The sequence below is a fragment of the Microcaecilia unicolor genome, chromosome 11, assembly GCF_901765095.1.
Source record: "Microcaecilia unicolor chromosome 11, aMicUni1.1, whole genome shotgun sequence".
NCBI classification, from domain to species: domain Eukaryota; kingdom Metazoa; phylum Chordata; class Amphibia; order Gymnophiona; family Siphonopidae; genus Microcaecilia; species Microcaecilia unicolor.
Genome location: NC_044041.1, coordinates 207,408,278 through 207,432,324, shown reverse-complemented (window position 1 = coordinate 207,432,324; position 24,047 = coordinate 207,408,278). Strand labels below are relative to the sequence as shown.

General features: G+C 42.2%; 1 protein-coding gene across 1 annotated transcript in view; it reads right to left on the bottom strand.

Moving 5' to 3' along the window:
* MACF1 (microtubule actin crosslinking factor 1) overlaps nucleotides 1-24,047 on the bottom strand; it is a 303,837-nt gene that overhangs the window by 212,413 nt on the left and 67,377 nt on the right. The window contains 10 exon segments of the mRNA XM_030220015.1: nucleotides 334-462; nucleotides 567-831; nucleotides 3,147-3,301; nucleotides 4,974-5,067; nucleotides 5,860-5,987; nucleotides 8,297-8,392; nucleotides 8,743-8,862; nucleotides 9,446-9,552; nucleotides 14,608-14,720; nucleotides 14,813-14,979. Of these exon segments, the coding sequence (XP_030075875.1) occupies nucleotides 334-462; nucleotides 567-831; nucleotides 3,147-3,301; nucleotides 4,974-5,067; nucleotides 5,860-5,987; nucleotides 8,297-8,392; nucleotides 8,743-8,862; nucleotides 9,446-9,552; nucleotides 14,608-14,720; nucleotides 14,813-14,979 (1,374 nt within the window).

Here is a 24,047-nt window from a genome sequence, read left to right as displayed (position 1 = left end):
AACCCTTTCAGCTACTCACAATGGCTCCATAGCTCTGCTCTATCTATCACCCTTCAACCATACCTCACCATCAGGGCACCTACATCGTATAGCTCAGCCATCAACTCCACAGTGGCATGTGGTCCACCAGACCTCATGATGCTGCACCAGGGTATTTGAAACATTTTTATTTAAAACATATAAAATGGGCTGCTATTCCATCTTGACCCACAACTGTTTGATGCCCACCTGCCTATGCCCCACAGCAATACACCCATTACCCCCCACCATCCGCCCATCACCTCCTACAGTGGTTCACTGTGCCCTGCCCTCCCACTGTTCCACCCCACATACCTCATAAATCTGGGCCTCCTGCAGACTTGACCCCAGCTCTTCCACACTGTTGTGAATCAGACGTTGTTTCTCAAGCTGAGATTGTACACCTGGCAAATCGCTTCCCCATTCTGCTTGTTCCATTTTCATCTGAAACACCATCAACACTTACGTTGGTGAGAGAAATCATTATAAAGTGCAACTCCCTGGACACGCAGTCCCGTCTGCTCCTGCCCCATTCCATATCCACTCACCTGCATTTCTTCCACCCAAGCTAACAGCTCATACACAAATCGCAGGCTACCCTCATCCTCAGAGGAAGAGATTGCAACCAGCTCCGCTCGGGTCATGGGCTTCCGGAACCAGGATGCGGCTGGGGTTTGCAGCATTCTGTTGCCAGGCTCTGCAGTCATCTGGGTTGAAGACTGTAATACTGGGGATGTCATAAATTGTCCTTTTTTGCTGAGATTTATACATTCCAGTCTCAAAGTGACCAGTTCATCCTGAAGCTGCACAATCCTGAAATGAAGACAAGAAATAAGAGATACTTATGGATCAAATGCAAGCCACAATGGAGGCACATTCTTGCACACCAATCTTAACACTCATACACATGTCCTAACATAACGTCCTGCTACACCCATAACATGACATTATCCCTAACACATAGTAGATGAAAGGGACCAACTTGGACCTGCAAGATATCTCTCCTTATCCAAGACAGTCTTTCTTCCTCCTTTGTGCACCACTTGCACTAGGCAGAAGAGCACACAAAATCCCCGTTTAGTTCCCTCTAGCACACACGCTTCCGTTAGGTATTCTGGCAATTAGAAAACTTACAGCCTGCCAAGAAAACTCAGCTGCTAGCTTTGATTCTATCATTACAGTCTGATCTAAATAGTGGCCTTTACCAGTAGGCCTCCCCGTGTCCCTCATGCAAAAAACACTTTTATATACCGTAAATAGATACAGACCGAAACTGCTTTTTTTCACTTTCGGCCAAACCAAAATCTCAAGTTTGGTTGTGAATGTGAACCAGAGAGGGCCGCTGGGAATTGTCAGAGCTTGCAGTCTGCATCCTCTGCTCAACACACAGTATTCCAAGCCAGATTATAATTATTTCAACAATGAAAGAGCATATATTTTACCTTCAAGCAAAATAAATTCCACACACACGGACCACAACTAATGAAAACTGAAACTCAAAGCCATAGCGTTTTTACACTGGCTGATTCTGTGCCCCTCTCAGAGTGACAGTTGACATCATAATTCCAAAGGAGCTTATCATACCAAATTTACAGACTTAAATTCCTACTCAAAGTTCGTATCAAAAGCATTTATTTGGAGCGCTCTCTTTACCATATAAACTATCATACAAAATCATAACTGCATTACATGCAATCAAGGCTGTGGGGTCAGAATCAGAGTCGTGAAGTCAGTTGGAGTCGGAAGCAATCTTGGGTTGAGTCGAGTTGATAAAAAATGTACTGACTGACTCCAGCTTCAAAGTAAAAACACATAATATATGATAAAGTTATCATTTTATACATATCTCTGTCCTGGATCTAAAGTTATATTGACCAGTACTTTAGATCCAGAAGCCTAATATCAGTAGAAGTCGGAGCTGGAGTCAGAGTTGGAGTCTAAGGTTTGCTGTACCGACTCCCCAGCCCTGCTTGAAATCACAGTACAAAAAAAAAAAAAAAAAAAAAAAAGAATACAAAGAGTAGCCCTTCCACCCCAGGACTACTTTACCATCCCCCATGGACTAGTAGTTTAGGAAGAGCAAAACAATGCCTCAGTCACGACAGTCATTTTGAGAGCAGAGCTGGAATGGGAAGGTGGAACTGAGGATTGCTCTTGTCCCCAACTACACCTCTAGACCACCAGGGATTGTAAGATAGGCCAAGGGTGGCATGGGGGGGGGGGGGGGGGAGGGAGGAGGCAACAAATGGAACAAAGCACAAATTTTCAGCTTCCTCCGAAAACACATGGTCACTTTCAACCCAAACCAAAAACATGACCAAAACTTAAAATAACCTTTAAACTGGGCAGAAAAAAAGATTCTGGGTTGGGTTTGGCTCCATAACTAAAATCAAAATTCAGCTGTCCTCTAACTGCAAATGTCAACCAAAAAGCACCTGCAATTCCACCCAAACTTCCAGTTATTACAGCCTAGCCATGTGGTGGTCTAACATTTCATATTGGTCTCTCCGCCACACATTCTGAATCACTGTCTAATCAGGCAGGTATGGCACTAGGTCCTACTTTCTGCCCACGGTTGAAAATCCTTTGTGCTAATTTTCTCTCTCAAATTGTTGTTTCTAGAGGGCATTTATAGATATCACTACCCTTTCTAGGAAAAAAGGAATTCCTGATTTTGCTCCTCAGTCTACCCCAGGGGTGGGCACCTCAGTCCTTGAGGGCCACAACCTTTTCAGGATTTCTCCAATGAATATGAATGAGATCTGAACACACTGCCTCCACTGCATGTAAATTGGGAAAATCTTGAAAAACCGGACCTCAAGGTAACCCACCCCTGATCTACCCTCTTAGAGCCTCTTCACAGCCATATGGTAATGTCAGCTACCTTCATCTATAAATTTATGTATATCTAGATTTGATAAACCACCTAATTCTGACGAGTGGGTCAAAGCAGTTTACAAATATTGTAAAAAAACATACACGAAAGGAGCGTTAAAATGTTGTTAACAGTTAAGACCAATCACAGCAGTGACCCAACAAATTACCTTCTTACCACCATTCTCCCAGGCGTGCCGCATCCTAACATGTCATACACACATTGCCATAATGTGTCTCACATACTCCCTTACCTAAAGGCCAACTCCTCCACTTGATAATAATTTTCATCCTGAAGTATCTGCAGATCCACTTGCAGTTGTCGAATGATCCCATCACACTCAGAAAGGTACATCACCACATGAGATTCATGTTGCATGAGCTGTCCACACTCTGCGTCACTTAAATCCTACAACAAGGCACAGACATCTAATGATCTATGGTCTAAATCAGTTTCCTAACTAGACATGTGAAGGCCTGGAAAAATAGACAAATTCAGGAAAGTTTTTTTCCCTGAGGTCAAAAATTGGAGGGGGGGGGGGGAAGAAACAATTTTTGAAAAGTTTGGGAAAAATAGTAGAATATGGCATTCCATCCTTTTTCATTAGTCCTTCTTTAGAGTGTTTCTAGTTGTTTTGTTTTTTTAATATGGAGGTGACCAAAAACTACACACCACAGATCTATATGGAACTATATTCTCTATTCTTTTCAAGTAATTCCTACCATTCTACTGGCTTTTTTGAACTATTCAGCTCAGTGTACAGCAGTGGTCAATGCCTATAATGACTAAGACACTTTTCATGAATGAGTGACACAGTGGGTTATTTTATCACGCATTTTCCAAATGTAATGCAAAACTTGGCGTTACCTAATTTTCTTTCTCGAGTACCACTAGACCAGTCTCATCAGAAGGAGACAGAAAACAATTTGCTTGTAAGCTCTGCCCTTTAAAGGGCCTCATGCATTCAAGCTTCCCAGTTTTTCCAAAGTGTAAAACTTCCCTCAATTTTCATCATTAATCAGAGGAATTCAAAGTTCTAAACAAAACTCCAATTAACAGGGATTAAATGCAGAAACATCCACTCTTATAAGAAAAAGCAATAAACAGGACATAGGGAGGGAAGACTAGACTAGTGGAAATAAGAAAATTAGTAGGTAAGACCAAATGTACCCACAAGACCAGTCCAGAAGCAATAGGATGTAACAAAGCACTAATTAAAAATAAAAATGAAAAGAGCTAACAAAATCAGATAAAACTAAACAAATACTGAAAGGGTTCCCTACATCACAAGACAAAAAAGAATTTTTTTTTTTTTTAATAGTGGAGAAAAAAAAAAAGACCTCAGCAAAAACTGCTCTTAACCATCAAATCCTTCAAAAAAGTATTTACAATCATTCACCTGTAAAAGCTGAACTACAATTTATTTCAAAAACCAAAAGTCACATAATTCAATAAATCCAATGAAAGGGTAGAGAACCACAATCAAGACAAAGGAAATATTAAAATTCCCATCCCAGAAAAAAAAATTGTCCATATTAATTGTCAGCACAAAGAACTTGCATGGTTATAGTACATAATATAATCCTATGTCCATTCAAGGAAGGAACCTCAATTCTTTCCCAACAGAGGTCTCGTTTCACATTGTGTGAACTCTCCTGAAGCAGTAACTTCCTCTACGGCAAACACTGCTTCAATATGGCCATTTTGAAGAGGCAAGTGAACTCCCCTGAAGCAGTAACGTTGTGAAACAGAGGCCTCTGCTGGAAAGGGACTGAAGTTCCACCACTAATGCTCTGATTTAGGACTCAATCTTTTGAAACCTCTGTGAAGGAAGAAACACTTTCTATCCTTTGGTGTTGAAGTTAGCGCCTAGAACCTGTCTTCTTTTTAAATTTTGGAGCAGTCCCTCATGAAGGATTTCACAAAATACTTTCTGAAAATCCAGACACATCACCTCAAGCCTAATCATATGATTATTCACACCCCTCTCCTTTGCTAAATCCATGATGGCTCTGCCCCACTTAAGCCAGGTTAGCCATAGACCCAATAATTTTGCCCAGAGAAGGAGAGTTAGACTCACAGCCTGCAGCATGTTCCTTGCCAGAGTCAATTTCTCTTCACAGGTCAGAGCTCCATTTTGAATTTTGTTGGCAATCTGTAGCAAAAGCTCCAACCTGTGATGACACAAATTAGATAAATTGGAAAAAGCATTCCTTTGTAGCATAAGTCAAATTTGTTGCGTTTCCCCTTTTTGTAATCCCCTCAATCCTTTTCTTTTTATTTCTGCTTTCCATGGCTCTATCCCCATAGATCCTCCCACCTTTCCAAACTTCATCCCTCCCCACCTCCCCCTCCCCAATTCCATCAATCCCTCATGCATCATAAAATTAGAACAGCCAGTAAGAGTCAGACTTCAAGGTTATAAAATGCTGGTGATACTGGTTGTCACACTATGTCAGGAACGATGAGCTCCGCTGGTTGCCACTCCTCTTCCGGTCTTTAGCAGGCCACCCACAGCTAGGCATCAGCTACACTTACCCACAAGTCACCATCTGTATCTGGCCTCCTAGACTGTGCATGAGCCAATCAGAACGAGTTATCTGCACCTATGTACAGGCCACTTGCAGCTCAGAACAGGAGCAGAGCAGGAGGCCAGAATTGAAATGCCACCAACACTCCTTGTAGCCCTGGGCAAGTGACTTCATCTCCCACTGCCTCAAGTAGAAGCCTAAGGGGCAAGAACAGTTTTTACCCAGATAACGCCACTGTAAATCTAAACAGACCGTCTTGGCATTATCTAGGTAGTGTCAGTGCAGCCCAGGAGCAGAGCCTAGGTGGAGCTAACATTTTGCTCGTTAACAGCGATATTCAGTCTGTTACCAGGTAAACTGTCCAGAGAGAGTTAGGGCAGCTAAAGGAACATAAAAAGTGAAAAGGTTATGAACGTTTCATTACTGTACACTCACCTTTCCACTGCTGGTCTCAAGCCCTTTTCACATTCTAGCATTTCAAGAATTAGCTTCCCCCACGCCTCCTCCATGTCATTTGGATGGTAACCCTGAGGCAGCTGAATTCGCCCAAATTCTATCCACACCTGGAGAAACGCAACAGAACAAATCTTTCACTATTCTATTCACTGCCTGGTGAAGAACCTCTGCATACACTGTGACACATTTCCTCTGCTGCACACTCGAAAGCAGTAATCTCCCTTCCCTTCTCTCTGTGATAACGTGTGAGGAGACGTCTCCTTCAACCTCACACTATCCCACACCGAAAAGGGACTGCCTCTCATCCCCTTTCCCTTACCGAGCTCCCTCTGTTCGTTTCCTTCTCTGTCCCACCTTCCTCCCTCTTTCCTTCCTCAAATTTTCCAGTTACACAAAAGAGGACACATCAAAGTAAAGCCCAGATCAGAAAGGACCTATGTTACAGGAAGAAGTAATGAGAAGCAAACTAAATGGACATGGAGAGCTTTTCCTGATATCAGATTCTAGGGCCCTGCTAGTCAAAGCCAAGGATCTGTGCAGTGCCAGCTGCTATTTAGATACCAGTACTGGCCTCCGCTATCCGTGACATTTAGTAGCACATCCCTACAGGCTGCCTTGGCACTGCCCAGACAGGAACCTTAGCCAGAGAGCACAGATACATTCAGACACCAACCAGACTGCATCGGGATATCAAAAATGCTGTTCTAACATTAGTTCCCCACATTTTCCAATCATTCAATGTGGCTTACAGTTTACTTCTGTTATACATGATACGTTGCCGCTTAGAGAACACACGTGCCTTACTCGCTTTCCGTCAGTGGTCGGGCATCATTAACTGGTATTCAGGTTCATTATGTGGCTTCACTGAAGAAGCATTATCTGAAGAAGTGGGCTTTCAAGTGTTTTCGAAAGGTTATGTAGTCATTCGTGTGTTTTAGGGCTTTCGGTATTGTGTTCCATATCTTGGGGCAAATGTATGTGAAGCTGGATGAGTATGAAGATTTGTATTTTAGGCCTTGACATCTGGGAAAGTGCAGGGTGAGATAGGATCTTACACTCTTGATTGCGTTGCATATGGGTAGGTCTATAAGGTTTGACATGTATTCAAGTGCAAAACCAAAGATTACGCTATAGGCCAGAGAGCAAATCTTGAAGGATATCCGTGCTTTAATGAGTAGCCACTGAAGGTTTTGGAGCAACGGTCTTGCACTTTTGAATCGATTCGTGCTGAATATCAGTCTTACAGCTGTGTTTTATGCTGTTTGCAGTTTCTTTAGCAATTGTTCCCTGCATCCAGCATAAATTCTGCTGCAGTAGTCAACATGGGCTAGAACCACTGATTGGACTAGTGTGCAGAATACGTCTCTTGGAAAGTCATTTTTTATGAATTTCAGTTTCCATATGGTTTGAAACATTTTCTTCGTAGTATTTGAGATTTTTTTTATCAAAGGATAGGTTGAGCTCTATCATGACTCCTGGGACTTTTAGATCAGATATTGACAGATGTGCCCATAGCATTGATGTCTGGGACGTGATCAGTGTTGTGTGGTGATGTATCAGGAGGGGTGTTTTTTTCCTTACTAAGTTTGAGCTTGAACGTTGCCACCCAGGATTCCATTGTGTTTACGCCATCCGAAATCCTGGTCGTGATTTCATACAGATTCTTTTTGAAGGTAATGTAGACTGACAAGTCATCGGCGTATTTAAGGGGGTTAAAGCCTTGTTTGGATAGTGCTCGGGCAAGAGGGGCCATCATCAAACTGAATAACATTGGTGAGAGAGGCCAGCCCTAGGAGACCCTGTATTCCGCTTTCCATGGAGGGAAGAGAGAGGAATTTGTCTTCACTTGATAGGATCTGGTAGTCAAGAAGCCTAGGAGCCATTCAAGTACTTTCCCTCCAATGCCAATTTTGTCGAGTATTCTTTTGAGGATTTGGTGGTCAACCATGTCAAAGGTACTTGACATGTCAAATTGTAGCAGGAGAATGTTTTTTCCATTTGTGATTTATTTTTTTATGTTAGCCAATAATGTTGTCAGCACTGTTTTGGTGCAGTGAGCCTGACTGAGATTCATGTAGACAGTTAGTTGGTTGGCCGCTATGCCTGCCATTATTTTAGTCGTTAAATGTATGGATGCTACTGGCCAATAGTTCCAGGTATCGCTGATCTTTTTCTTGGAGTCTTTTGGGATTAGCAATCCAGAAAGTGGCAATGCAGCCTGTGCTATCCGTAGTCATGATATATTTAAATGCTGCAGTTACAAAACAGTGAACCTCAGAATTTAAATATCACACCATAGGCTTCTATCTGAATGTCTCAACTTGAGAAATATTTCATCACACTGAAACCTATTGTTCAAACTTTTAAAAAACTACATCCTATAACACAATGGTTCAAAAAAAGAAAAAAATCTCACCTCCAATAATTTATATAAGTTTTCAATCTGTCTTTTCTCTTCTTCTTTTGCAGGTATTTCCATTTCTTTAAAATGTATATACCTATTATATACAGCCTGAAATAAGACACAAATCCACATCAGTATAAAATCTTACTAGAATAGTTAAGCTCTGGAACTCATTGCAAGAGGATGTGGTAACAGCAGTTGGCATATTTGGATTTAAAAAAAGGTTTGGACAAATTCCTGGAGGAAAAGTCCATAGTCTGTTATTGAGATGAACATGGGGGATGGCACTGCTTGTCCCTGAGATTGGTAGCATGGAATGTTGCTACCAATTGGGTTTCTGCCAGGTATTTGTGACCCGATTGGCCACTGTTGGAAGCAGGATACTGGGCTAGATGGACCATTGGTCTGACCCAGTATGGTTATTCTTATGTTCTTATATGTCTTTCTTAGAGAGGTACCTTCAGCTCCATAGGGTTCTGTGGGAAGGATCTATCTGACATAAGCACTATGTGTTGTCTGATCCACTGGATGAAGGAGTCCACTCTGTTCCGATATTCAAGCCACCTGGAATCTATGTCCTAAAGAAAAAAAAAAAAACAGTTCCATAACCATGTACTTCTGCACAGGAGACAGTCTCAAATACAGTAACCAGGCAGCCGAGCCTCAGGAAATCAGTTCCAGAGTAAAACTATGATATAAGCAACCTGCAGCACATCTCTGGTGCCCTCAGATGGCAACATTTCTCTACCAAAGCTCTGAGGGAAACATTGGTTTAGCATTCCTTTTCCTGAGCTGCATGTTGCAGTCAGCATGAGCCTTTGGAAAGGGGGAAACAGCAAAGACAATGAAGAGGAATAAGGCTAAACAGCACAGATGACGCTCATCTCCAGACTGCAGCTGTGAACTGAGCATTCACACTGAGCCATCAACAGACACAAGCTGTACACTGCGCAGTGAATGCAATAAAAAAAAAAAAAAACTGAGGCACAGCACACTGAAGCTGTATATTGCACAATGGATGCAGAAAAAAAGCCAGCTGTTGCACTGCAGAATAAAGCTACAAACTGAAAAGCCAACTGGACACAATGCAATGCACCACCTGAGAAACCACAAGAGCTGCGTACTGAGCAAGTTGCAGCACCCTGGAAGAAATTTGCTTACTATAGCACTGATTCCATCAGATCCCTCGGGCACTTTGGGGAAGGCATCATAAATAGAAGACACATAAGTGATAACAGACTTTTCATCAGGTGATGGAACATCCACATCTGGAAATAGATAAAAATGATTACTAAAATTAGTAAGAGAATATTCAACCCAGGTGACAAAGCAGAGAAAAACTGTTACTCAAGTCTCTGATCTGGAGTTGCTCATTGTTTACCTTTCTGGTCTGCATGTCTTTCACTGCCATCAAATTCCTACTGCACCTGAATGTAACTCGCCTTCAGCTATAAGTGAAATCCAAATGCTACCTCTTCAATCAAGAGAAATGTGTTCACCCACATCGCCTGATGCCTTTGCCACTGGCCGGGTCCTTTAACATCATTTTATTTTATTTGCTACCCTGCCTCCTTCCAAAATAGTAATGGACCAGTCTGTAGCCTATTTAGGTGCCCTCTCCTTCTGCTTGACTACCAAGTATTTCTTTTTGTTTTCTTCTAATTATCATAATTAGACCATTTGTACTGCACATCTTAAGGTACCCAGTACTATAAAGATACACATAATGGACAGTCCATATTCTTTGCAGCTTAGTCTAACCAAGGCAGGAAAAAAGAAAAAACTTTCCACAAAACACAAGTCAGAGGTTTGCATGATGGGAAAGGAAGTGACCCGGAGGGAACTGAAGGAAGGACAGCTTCCATTTGCATAAAGCCAAAAGCAACCATTGCTTCACCTAAATGATGAATCAGCCAGAAATTAAACACCTGGTCCAGAAAAGTAGATGAAGGGGTGTCTGAACGATAGGAGGGAAGACAGTATGGCAAATGTATTTTTTGTTTAGTTTATTATTTGATGTATTATGACCTTCCGGGCAACTTTTGGCTAACTATTCCTTCACTTGAGACAGTCAGTGATACAGTTTACCTAGTTTATAATGAATATTAGGAACAGAATGCAAAACTCTCACTGCATTAACCCTTTAGTGTCCAATGTTCCCGTAATAAGCCATATGGGACCAGATTGATGGGAATATTGGACACTAAAGGGTTAAGGTCCCTTTACAACTTCACTGATGTTTACAGTAGCTTCTAGTAGTCAGTTAAGGGTTCAGAGACCAAAGATGCTACAAGTGATTCAGTTTATGGGGAAGGGATATGATATAACTACTTTATTTTTATTTATTATTCAGTTGGTGACCATCAAACACAATGGTTATTATTTTAGAAACATCTGTACGTGCAAATAGCAACATTTACATGTGTATATGGAATACACAAGGACATCACAATTTCAGAAAGCTACTATTTACCTGAAGAGATTCTCACCATCGAGATGGGTTTTTTTTTTGGGGGGGGGGGGGGGTGGAGAAGAGGAGGCCAGGACGAACAGACGGATGCGGAAATGTTAAAGGAAATCAGGGACGCAAACAAACTGGGCAACACAATAATAATGGGGGATTTCAATTACCCGCATATAGACTGGGTTAATGTAACATCTGTACACGCAAGGGACATAAGATTTCTTGATGAAATCAAGGACAGCTTCATGGAACAGCTAGTTCAGGAGCCGACAAGAGAAGGAAAAATACTAGACTTAGTCCTTAGTGGTGCTCATGATCTAGTGCAGGGGGTAACGGTACGAGGGCCGCTTGACAACAATGATCATAATATGATCGGTTTTGATATTGGCATTGAAGGAAGTGAAACTAGGAAATCAAGTACGCTAGCGTTTAACTATAGAAAAGGTGATTACGACAAAATGAGAAAAATGGTGAAAAAAAGACTGAAAGGAGCAGCTCGCAGAGTAAAAAACTTGCGTCAGGCGTGGATGCTGTTTAAAAACACCATCCTGGAGGTTCAGGACAAATATATTCCACGTATTAGAAAAAAGGGAAAAAAGACTAAACGTCAGCCGGCGTGGCTAAACAGTAAGATAAAGGAAGTCATTAGAGCCAAAAAACAATCCTTCAGAAAGTGGAGAAGAGAACCAACTGAAAGTAACAGGATAGATCATAAGGAATGCCAAGCCAAATGCAAAGCGGAGATAAGGAGGGCAAAAAAGGACTTTGAGAAGAAATTAGCGTTGGAAGCAAAAATACATAGTAAAAATTTTTTTAGATACATTAAAAGCAGGAAACCGGCCAAAGAGTCGGTTGGGCCACTGGACGAAAATGGTGTTAAAGGGGCGATCAGGGAGGACAAAGCCGTAGCGGAGAAATTAAATGAATTCTTTGCTTCGGTCTTCACCGAGGAGGATTTGGGGGGGACACCGGTGCCGGAAAGAATATTTGAAGCGGGGGAGTCGGAGAAACTAAACGAATTCTCTGTAACCTTGGAGGATGTAATGGGTCAGTTCAGCAAGCTGAAGAGTAGTAAATCACCGGGACCTGATGGTATTCATCCCAGAGTATTAATAGAACTAAAAAATGAACTTGCGGAGCTACTGTTAGAAATATGCAATCTGTCCCTAAAATCGAGTGTAGTACCGGAAGACTGGAGGGTAGCCAATGTTACTCCGATTTTTAAGAAGGGTTCCAGAGGAGATCCGGGAAATTATAGACCGGTGAGTCTGACGTCGGTGCCGGGCAAGATGGTGGAGGCTATTATTAAGAATAAAATTGCAGAGCATATACAAAAACATGGACTGATGAGACAAAGTCAGCACGGATTTAGTGAAGGGAAGTCTTGCCTCACCAATCTAATGCATTTTTTTGAGGGGGTAAGCAAACATGTGGACAATGGGGAGCCGGTTGATATTGTATATCTGGATTTTCAGAAGGCGTTTGACAAAGTGCCGCACGAAAGACTCCTGAAGAAATTGCAGAGTCATGGAATCGGAGGTAGGGTATTATTATGGATTAAGAACTGGTTGAAAGATAGGAAGCAGAGAGTAGGATTGCGTGGACAGTATTCTCAGTGGAGGAGGGTAGTTAGTGGGGTCCCGCAGGGGTCTGTGCTGGGTCCGTTGCTTTTTAATGTATTTATAAATGACCTAGAGATGGGAATAACTAGTGAGGTAATTAAATTCGCCGATGACACAAAATTATTCAGGGTCGTCAAGTCGCAGGAGGAATGTGAACGATTACAGGAGGACCTTGCGAGACTGGGAGATTGGGCGTGCAAGTGGCAGATGAAGTTCAATGTTGACAAGTGCAAAGTGATGCATGTGGGTAAGAGGAACCCGAATTATAGCTACGTCTTGCAAGGTTCCGCGTTAGGAGTTACGGATCAAGAAAGGGATCTGGGTGTCGTCGTCGATGATACGCTGAAACCTTCTGCTCAGTGTGCTGCTGCGGCTAGGAAAGCGAATAGAATGTTGGGTGTTATTAAGAAGGGTATGGAGTCCAGGTGTGCGGATGTTATAATGCCGTTGTATCGCTCCATGGTGCGACCGCACCTGGAGTATTGTGTTCAGTACTGGTCTCCGTATCTCAAAAAAGATATAGTAGAATTGGAAAAGGTACAGCGAAGGGCGACGAAAATGATAGTGGGGATGGGACGACTTTCCTATGAAGAGAGGCTGAGAAGGCTAGGGCTTTTCAGCTTGGAGAAGAGACGGCTGAGGGGAGATATGATAGAAGTGTATAAAATAATGAGTGGAATGGATCGGGTGGATGTGAAGCGACTGTTCACGCTATCCAAAAATACTAGGACTAGAGGGCATGAGTTGAAGCTACAGTGTGGTAAATTTAAAACGAATCGGAGAAAATTTTTCTTCACCCAACGTGTAATTAGACTCTGGAATTCATTGCCGGAGAACGTGGTACGGGCGGTTAGCTTGACGGAGTTTAAAAAGGGGTTAGATAGATTCCTAAAGGACAAGTCCATAGACCGCTATTAAATGGACTTGGAAAAATTCCGCATTTTTAGGTATAACTTGTCTGGAATGTTTTTACGTTTGGGGAGCGTGCCAGGTGCCCTTGACCTGGATTGGCCACTGTCGGTGACAGGATGCTGGGCTAGATGGACCTTTGGTCTTTCCCAGTATGGCACTACTTATGTACTTATGTACTTATGTAGGGTGCATGATTTAGGCAGAACAAATCATCTGCATGTATCATCACCATTTTACAATGGGAATACAAGTTAATGGGGAAAAATGTCTGCGCTGAATTTTGCACCAACTCAGAGGCTTGTATATATTTCTTTTTGAAAAAGTACCAGGTTCGGCAAGGGTTTGACAAGAGGGATAATCCCCCGCTGTTTATTTCCTCATCTAAACTGAAAACAATAAAAACTGTGGCCTCTGTACTTAATTGGCATCACCTATGGGCAGGCTACGAGCAGAAGTAATCTGCCACTCATTTTTCCAAAGTATATATTTGTGAAATGGCTGCAAATACACTCCCACAAATCCTTATTATAGGCTTTACAAAATGCTCTGCATTCAGCAGAGCCTTTGTAAAACACCACTAGAATTGAGCAGGTCTTAAACGTGGACGTCTCAATTCTGAAATCAACATCCCACGTAAGACAAGTTTTGACTATTTAAATCAAAAATCAAAACAATCAACAGTAAACAAAAAGCTCTCACCATCTAAAGAGTCAAAACACACAAAAACAATAGGCAAGTCTCAGAATGTGGGCCTTTAATTTCCAACATCCTACTAGGGAAAAAGTCCGACACCATTCTGTACTCAAACACACTTAGCTGGACTTCTCTGCAGTTCACATTTTATTTACTGGTCTGTGGAAATCTTGACCATGTTCACCTGTTTATGCATCTCAACTGCATACATACTCTTTCAGCAAAACATTGTATGGCAATTATAACTGAGTTACTGTCACCACTGATCAGCAAAACCAGACACTTTTATTGTGATTAAGTTTCCCACATGTGGAATTTTGAAGAACCCTGACCATGTTTACTGTAGCTGACTCCTCTGCTACACTGAGAACTAGCTGGGAAGAATGAGAGGTTACACCAGCAGGAAGAGCACCATTAAAATATTCTTGACTAGAAGGCATTTGCTAAAACCAGCCTTACCTTAGTGCTTACTAATTCCCTTTTAGTTTTCTTGTGCATTTACGTAACACAAATGATCTCTTTATATCATCCAGTCCACCCCACTGAGTGGTCTTACACTGCTTTTCACTAGGAACAGCATCTTTCCCTTCAGCCTCACACACCTGTCTAAAACCAATCAAGTCTCTTCTTACCTTCTGAATCCAGCAACCGAGTGACACCAAGTCTCTCTGCAATCTCAAAGGCCTGTTCCAGATTTTCTTGGTTACTTTGGATGTTTACCTTTTCCATATTTACTAAATCAGGCCTGAAGCAAGAAAAAGGAAAAGCAATGATATTACAAATATGCAGCGTCCCTTAGAAAAACTAACAGCACAGAGCTCCACTCATGTTCCATACCTGTATCTGTGAATAATGGCGTTGAACATCTTCCCGTCACTCCAGCAAGAGCTAAAGTTTGTACACTTGATCCCAGTGTAACCTGCTGTCACTTTCTGAGTCCACAGGAGCAATTTCTCCTTGGCTGACATGTCCCCTGACTCTCCACCCACATAAATTTCAGAAATCTGCCATGGGAAACAAAGCACGAAGACATTATTCAATAGCTCATAGTAGGGGAAGTGGGGAGGATGAAGAAAGGGGTTGATATAGTCATTAGTTGTTTGGGTACAATGGATAGAAGAGGGACTGACTCCAAGCCTAATGTAATACAGTTTTATCAACCTCCATGCATATTAAGCATCTTTTTTACCACTAAAACTACTACTGAATATAGAAAGGATTTTAATACGCATAAAAGCTATAATTAACAGGGTACCTACTTTTTTTTAACACATATTTTATGTCCATTTTTTTTTAAATCAAGAATCCTACAAAATACATTTCTAATGGCAACACCAAAAAAAAACCCCTTTAATTTAATTTTAAAAAACAGTAATGGGCCTTCACATGTGGATGGAGAAAGCTTACATTTTACTGATGAGGTGGCTCTGGGTAATCACTGCTCCAACATATATAAAGATGAAAACTTAAGACACCTGTTTACTAAGGCACGTTAGCGTTTTTAACGTGCCTATAATTAGTGTACGCACTAACCATGAAGGCGCCTATAGAGAGATTATAGGCACATACACAGTTAACGCACATTAAAGACGCTAATGAACCTATAACGCGGCTTAGTAAACAGGGCCCTAAGACACCTGTGGTTATATATTCAGTTTTAAATCTGTATAAAATTTCAAAAAACTGTTATGCAATTTTACATCAGAACATCAGCATCACAATACTAGGACAGATCAAAGGTCCATCAAGCCCAGTATCCTGTTTCCAACCGTGGCCAATCCAGGTCAAATATACCAGGCAGGATCCCAAAAGAATAAAACATATTATACTGCTTATCCCAGGAATAAGCAGTGGATTTTCCTATGTCCACCTTAATAATGGTTTATAGCTGTGATTCACAAACCTGGTCCTGGAGGCACCCCAGCCAGTCAGGTTTTCAGGATATCCACAACGAACATGCATTGGAGAGATTTGCATGCAAGTCCTTCTTATGAATATTCATTATAGATATCCTGAAAACCTGACTGGCTGGAGTGCCTCCAGGACTAGGTTTGGGAACCTTTTTTTTTTTTTTTACAGGAACTTGTCCAAACCTTTTTTAAAACCGGTTATACTAACTGCTTTTACTACGTTGTCTAGCAACGAATTCCAGAGCTTAATTACATAGTAAGTGAAGAAATATTTTCTTCAATTTGTTCTAAATTTACTACTTTGTAGCTTCATTGCGTGCCCCCAGTCCTAGTATTTTTGGAAACAGGAAACAAGTAATTCACGTCTACCTGTTCCACTCCACTCAGTATTTTATAGACCTCTATCATATCTCCCCTCAGCCATCTCTTCTCCAAGCTGGACAGCCCTAGACGCTTTAGCTTTTCCCGATAGGAAAATCATCCCATCTTCTTTATCATTTTCATTCTCCTTCTCTGTACTTTTTCTAATTCTCCTGTGGCCAGAATTGCACACAGTATTTGAGGTGCAGTCACACCATGGAGCGATACAAAGAGAATATAACATTCTCAGTTTTGTTTTCTATTACTTTCCTAATAATTCCTAACATTCTAGCTGTTTTCTTAGCCACTGCAGCACACACTCAGCAAGAGATTTAACATATCACGATGAAACCTATATCGTTTTTTTTTTTTATTTTAACATGAAGTCTTTATTGAACTATGTAAATTGTAGTCATAAGTAAACACTATACTGTAATATGACACTGTTGAGTCATAATAAAGTCAATCTTATGTAACCTCACATTTTATAATTTTATTTTCTTTAATGAAACAAAAGAGTTGAAAAAATAAATGGGGGACAAAAATGAGGGATACGTCCCATGTACAAGAATCATCAATTATAAGCGGAGAGGGAAAGACCCACTCTCTAAAGGAAACAAATTCTTCAAACAGCCTCAAGCTTTTGCCTTATAGCAGTTGGTTTCTCCACCTGACATACATAACAAAATTTAAATCTGCCACTCATCTAGATCATTTTCAAAATCTGCTTTGCAATAAAATATCTGAAACAAGAAAAAAATATTTCATTCACAAAGGAGAAAGGAAAATCCACTTAGTTTTTCAAACGTCCAGTTTCCGAATACATCCAGGTCTTTGACACTGTCTTTTCACTCTTACATCAAAACCTGACAACGTGGGTCCATGTTATGAGCAAACACTGCAATATACTTTTTAAAAAGGCAAGATAGGAACCACGTGCCTTCGACTCTCAAAACTCGATAGCACACAAATGCTCTTGAAAACTTACGTACTCTATGAACATACACATGGATTGCATGAAAACCACACATACCTCATAGCTCCACCCACACTATGCTGCCAAGAAAACGAGTGATGGGTGAAAACCAAGATTTTTACACTCACAAGGGAGATGAATAGAAGGCTTGTTCAGGTTCTGCACTGAAGAATCTTTGCATTGATCCACAGCACAACTTTATGGGCTATACTGAGTTGAGAAAAACTCACAAAGAACGGCATGAGGTTTCATTTGTGCCAGAATCACAAGGGACCTTATCAGCATGCAATGGTGCAAAAGTATTTTCCAACTTTCTGTGTTTTGGCATGGCACCATGACTGAAGTCTTCAGAGCTTTGATGATGGCACTTAATGACCACTTGTGACCATGCACTTTGCAATGTTGCTCTTGGTTGGAGGGTCATAAGCCTGGTTTTGCCTGCACCATGGTGCCACACGGTCAAAAACCGAAGCTAAGAAAAAAAAACTGTTTTCAAAACTACAAAGAAAATAGTAAAATCTAATGAAAATCCAACAAAACCAGTAAAGACTCTTCAATGAACCTATCAGAAGAGCTTTGTTTCAGCACCATCACATCTATTTGTGTGGCTGATTCCATCCTGCTCATCAACTGAGACAGAGAGATAACTAACTCAGGAGCAGCAATACAGAGCAAATTGGACTGCTGCAGAACTCACCGAGTGAGTCCTGACCCATAATTACTTCAGCTTATTTACAGATTATGAAAACTGTTACGAGCATTTGAGCACACAAATGTTAGGACATGTCAAAACTGGAAGAGACATTGCTGAGTCGTCAAGATGACAAGTAGCAGGTATTAGTGCTACACTGATATCTTCAAGATTTGGACTGAAAGAAAATCTTCTGCATCTTACAACCCCTTCAGAATATGCTACTGGAGTCAGTGAATGGAATTACAGGAACAGGATTGCGCTCTCTGTCTCTGGACCTCTGTGTTCTATGCTCAATAGCGGTAGTCAGCATATGGTCTGAGTCGGTGAATACTTATCGACCTTGTCTCTTCTATCCTGTGTGAGCATATATAGTAACACAGGACCCCGTGCTAACCGCTACTGCATTCCTACTTTGGATAAGTTAAAGAGAACATGGAAAACAGGGGAGGGGAAGGGGAAGAGATCTGATATTTTGATTTCTTCATCACCTGGGATCACGTGACTTTCCAAGTGCTAAAATGGGTGATATTAGATAAAGTTTTGGGAAGAACTGGTAAATGTTATCCCACAATCAGACTCAAAATGGCCTACTGCATGGGAAAATGTTCACTTTTTAAAACACTATAATCTCAGACCACCTACAAATGTGTATAAAGGAAATACAATTTCAGACACAAACTTCCTTTGTAGCTCTAACAAATCCATTATATGAAGCTAAGATATACAGTACCACTGCATTTGCTCTGACCCACCTAAAATCTGTAACTGAATCCTTGAAAGAAAAGGCTAGCAACCCAAAACCATCTCCAAGAAAACTTCACTCAAATTCTGTACGGAAAACCTATTACAACACAAGGAAATGAGAAATGGAGTGGAAAATCACTTATAGTAACACAAATGCTGAACTAGAACTACTAGGGAAAACCATAAGAGGCCTACGAGCACTAAACCCAGAGGGTGAGCTAGTAAAATGTTCCATTCTTCCTTTTTTCAGCTTCCAACAACCACCTAACCTGAAACAACATTTATAAGTTCCAAACAGAATACCAAGAAATCCAATTTAAAAAACATGAAAGGATGGGACGTTGGTGAATCAAGCCAAAACTTAAGGACAAGCCTCCATTTTCATGGAAATAACACAGAATGACAGCTCAGCAGGTGAACCATTCTCAAAGGAAAACCATTCCTTTAGCATCATATAATCGGGGTACTTAAAGGATAATGAAGTGCATTTAAAATTAGGATAATTAAATACTCTGAAACAAGTACAAAAAGGCTTAAGAATATTGGGCTCTCACCCATCATAAAATATAAGGTCCTTCAAATATAAACAATTCCTGTCTCATCACTTCCACCACTGAACTATAATGGCAGATGCAGGCAGACTATGAGCTGGATTACTCCATACTATTCAAACTCCATTTAACTACGTTATTTCTTCACTCATTGGATAAAAAGAAGAGAAGAATACTTCTGTGGCTAGTCCAAGAAAAGGGCATGTGTACAACTTGTTTGTTGACCCTAATTTCAACATAACACGAGCAAGATGAGAAAATAAAGAGGTCGGAGACAGGGAAGGGAAAGATGAATTGAACCCAGTACTGACCAGACCTATAGAAGGTTCAGCAACTGCTGCCTTCTTCACTCTTCCGCTCTCTCCAGGCTTCTCAGTGTCACAGGAGCTTTCCTGACACGGCAGCTTATTGCCTACACTGAACTGTTGATCGGATACATCGCTCCTGTATCCAGAGGAGGCTCCCGACTGCAGAGCAAGCTGGCTGGTATCGGATGGCGTCTGTTCAAAGTCACAGCCACCCTGCTGTTCCAGCAGTGGTGAGAGAGTCGACAGTTCTGAAAAGGCTCCGTCTGTTGCAGCTTTAACAAAGCAGGGACTTGTCCACATGGCACTCAAACTACCTTCCTTACTGTCCTCATCCCACATGTGAAACCCTGTCCCATCTTCAGGAACAGTGGCAGATTTTTCTACCCACTGATCCCCAAGTCCTGAATTTGCATCCTGAGTAATCTGCAAGTCTTTCTGCACAGGCAGCATCACAGCCCTGAGAGTGGGAACACTCCCCATTCCACTTAGAACTCTCCGGTACTTTCTCTCGATTGGGTTATCCAGAATGTGCACAGTGACAGTCATCCCCTCTTCCAGCATCTCTGGGTACAGCATGTGAGCTTTCTGCCGCTCTCCATGGACTTTCCCCATCACCCGCACAAGGAGGCCCCGACCCCTGGACTGCAGCTCAGCAATACGATGAGGAAGTAAAGAAATGTGAGCGAGGTCTTCATCATCCCTCGTTCTCTGTGCCGAGCCCAAGGCTTCAGTCTGCTGCTCAGCACCACAATAGGGATACAAAGAGCTCTGAGAAAGGTCTGTTTCCAATGCTTCTTCCTGTACAGGGAATAGGGCTCGGCTCTGCTGCTCGACACCATGACGAGGATGAGAAAAGGCTTGAATGAGGTCTGCTTGTAATGTTTCTCCCTGCGCTGAGATCAGGCCTGGGGCCTGCAGCTCAGCATCAGCAAAGGAACTCAAGGTGGTCTTAGTGACATGATCTTCCTGCAGTAGTCCTGCTTTGAATTTCTTAAACACTCCAATATCCTCTGCATTGTCCATTCCATCACTGGGAGCTGCCTCTGGCATGTCTTTCTTCTTCTCTTTTCGTTTCCGTTTCAGACAGCCCCTGTGCTTCAGGGACAGAGGAGTTTTTGCACGCTCAGCTGAGTCTTTTGGTTCTTTAACACAACCCAAAGAGTGGCCCATGACTCCTGTTCAGCAATGCAGCTAGAAAATAGCAGCAGGCTTCAGGCTGATTAGATGCACCCTGTAAAATGCCCATCATTTACAATGTCTCTCTCTTTTTCCCCTCCGTTCCCTGACAAGCAAGCATGACTCAGGCTTCTTACATCTTGCTAACTGGAAGCTGCATCAAGCAGAGAATTCACAGCATTTCACTGCAGAACAGAAATCACTTGACCTCAAAGCAGAGAGAGAGAGCGCGAGTCAGGATTGGCTGAAGCTTTTTTTCTGGAAATATCAGGTACTTAAGCAGCATCTTCACAAACTAAGGGAGGGAGGGAGAGAGCGACAGGATTGGCTGAAGCTTTTTTCTGGAAATATCAGATACTTAAGCAGCATCTTCACAAACTAAGGGAGGGAGGGAGAGAGGGAGAGAGCGACAGGATTGGCTGAAGCTTTTTTCTGGAAATATCAGGTACTTAAGCAGCATCTTCACAAACTAAGGGAGGGAGCGAGCGACAGGATTGGCTGAAGCTTTTTTCTGGAAATATCAGGTACTTAAGCAGCATCTTCACAAACTAAGGGAGGGAGGGAGAGAGCGACAGGATTGGCTGAAGCTTTTTTCTGGAAATATCAGGTACTTAAGCAGCATCTTCACAAACTAAGGGAGGGAGGGAGAGAGGGAGAGAGCGACAGGATTGGCTGAAGCTTTTTTCTGGAAATATCAGGTACTTAAGCAGCATCTTCACAAACTAAGGGAGGGAGGGAGAGAGGGAGAGAGCGACAGGATTGGCTGAAGCTTTTTTCTGGAAATATCAGGTACTTAAGCAGCATCTTCACAAACTAAGGGAGGGAGGGAGAGAGCGACAGGATTGGCTGAAGCTTTTTTCTGGAAATATCAGGTACTTAAGCAGCATCTTCACAAACTAAGGGAGGGAGGGAGAGAGCGACAGGATTGGCTGAAGCTTTTTTCTGGAAATATCAGGTACTTAAGCAGCATCTTCACAAACTAAGGGAGGGAGGGAGAGAGCGACAGGATTGGCTGAAGCTTTTTTCTGGAAATATCAGGTACTTAAGCAGCATCTTCACAAACTAAGGGAGGGAGGGAGAGAGCGACAGGATTGGCTGAAGCTTTTTTCTGGAAATATCAGGTACTTAAGCAGCATCTTCACAAACTAAGGGAGGGAGGGAGAGAGCGACAGGATTGGCTGAAGCTTTTTTCTGGAAATATCAGGTACTTAAGCAGCATCTTCACAAACTAAGGGAGGGAGGGAGAGGGAGAGAGCGACAGGATTGGCTGAAGCTTTTTTCTGGAAATATCAGGTACTTAAGCAGCATCTTCACAAACTAAGGGAGGGAGGGAGAGAGCGACAGGATTGGCTGAAGCTTTTTTCTGGAAATATCAGGTACTTAAGCAGCATCTTCACAAACTAAGGGAGGGAGGGAGAGAGCGACAGGATTGGCTGAAGCTTTTTTCTGGAAATATCAGGTACTTAAGCAGCATCTTCACAAACTAAGGGAGGGAGGGAGAGAGCGACAGGATTGGCTGAAGCTTTTTTCTGGAAATATCAGGTACTTAAGCAGCATCTTCACAAACTAAGGGAGGGAGGGAGAGAGCGACAGGATTGGCTGAAGCTTTTTTCTGGAAATATCAGGTACTTAAGCAGCATCTTCACAAACTAAGGGAGGGAGGGAGAGAGGGAGAGAGCGACAGGATTGGCTGAAGCTTTTTTCTGGAAATATCAGGTACTTAAGCAGCATCTTCACAAACTAAGGGAGGGAGGGAGAGAGGGAGAGAGCGACAGGATTGGCTGAAGCTTTTTTCTGGAAATATCAGGTACTTAAGCAGCATCTTCACAAACTAAGGGAGGGAGGGAGAGAGGGAGAGAGCGACAGGATTGGCTGAAGCTTTTTTCTGGAAATATCAGGTACTTAAGCAGCATCTTCACAAACTAAGGGAGGGAGGGAGAGAGGGAGAGAGCGACAGGATTGGCTGAAGCTTTTTTCTGGAAATATCAGGTACTTAAGCAGCATCTTCACAAACTAAGGGAGGGAGGGAGAGAGGGAGAGAGCGACAGGATTGGCTGAAGCTTTTTTCTGGAAATATCAGGTACTTAAGCAGCATCTTCACAAACTAAGGGAGGGAGGGAGAGAGGGAGAGAGCGACAGGATTGGCTGAAGCTTTTTTCTGGAAATATCAGATACTTAAGCAGCATCTTCACAAACTAAAGGTGGGGGGGAGAGAGAAAGAGAGATCCTCCACAAGCACCACACACACATTTTTACCTTTCAGACACTGCTTATAAAGCATGAAAAATAAACCTAATATCTACATGTGTTATTGACTTTGAAGTATGACTATTTAGCATTCTGGTCTCTACCTTAAACCACTTCAAGTTGGAATTGAGGGAGGGGGGAGGGGATTGACATTAGCCATCAGATACCCAATATGTAGTCATAAGTACATAAGTAATGCCACACTGGGAAAAGACGAAGGGTCCATTGAGCCCAGCATCCTGTCCACGACAGCGGCCAATCCAGGTCAAGAGCACCTGGCGAGCTTCCCAAACGTACAAACATTCTATACATGTTATTCCCCCTTTAAGTATCAACAGTGTGTGGCCCTTCAAGGAAGCTGGAGAGGGCTCCTCATTGCCCCATGGTGGATCCTAATAAGTACATAAGTAATGCCACACTGGGAAAAGACGAAGGGTCCATTGAGCCCAGCATCCTGTCCACGACAGCGGCCAATCCAGGTCAAGAGCACCTGGCGAGCTTCCCAAACGTACAAACATTCTATACATGTTATTCCCCCTTTAAGTATCAACAGTGTGTGGCCCTTCAAGGAAGCTGGAGAGGGCTCCTCATTGCCCCATGGTGGATCCTAATAAGTACATAAGTAATGCCACACTGGGAAAAGACCAAGGGTCCATCGAGCCCAGCATCCTGTCCACAACAGCGGCCAATCCAGGCCACGGGCACCTGGCAAGCTTCCCAAACGTACAAACATTCTATACATTTATTCCTGGAATTGTGGATTTTTCCCAAGTCCATTTAGTAGCAGTTTATGGACTTGTCCTTTAGGAAACTGTCTAACCCCTTTTTAGTCAGACATCAGGCAGCAAAGAAGAGAGCTAAGGATGTAACCTCAGTCTTAGCCTCCTGTTTTCCACAATTTATATTGAGCAACTTCTCTGTCAGATTCCAGCTATGACACACAAACACAGAGCTTTAGAACAGAAATATGCAAAAGTGGCATTGTGAAAGGGCGATTTCACATTTCAACTTTATTTCATATACTGCAAATAATAAGAATATCAAGCGGTTTACAATAAAGCAAATCATAAAAAGGGGGAAGCACATAAGTGGACTTAACATACAAT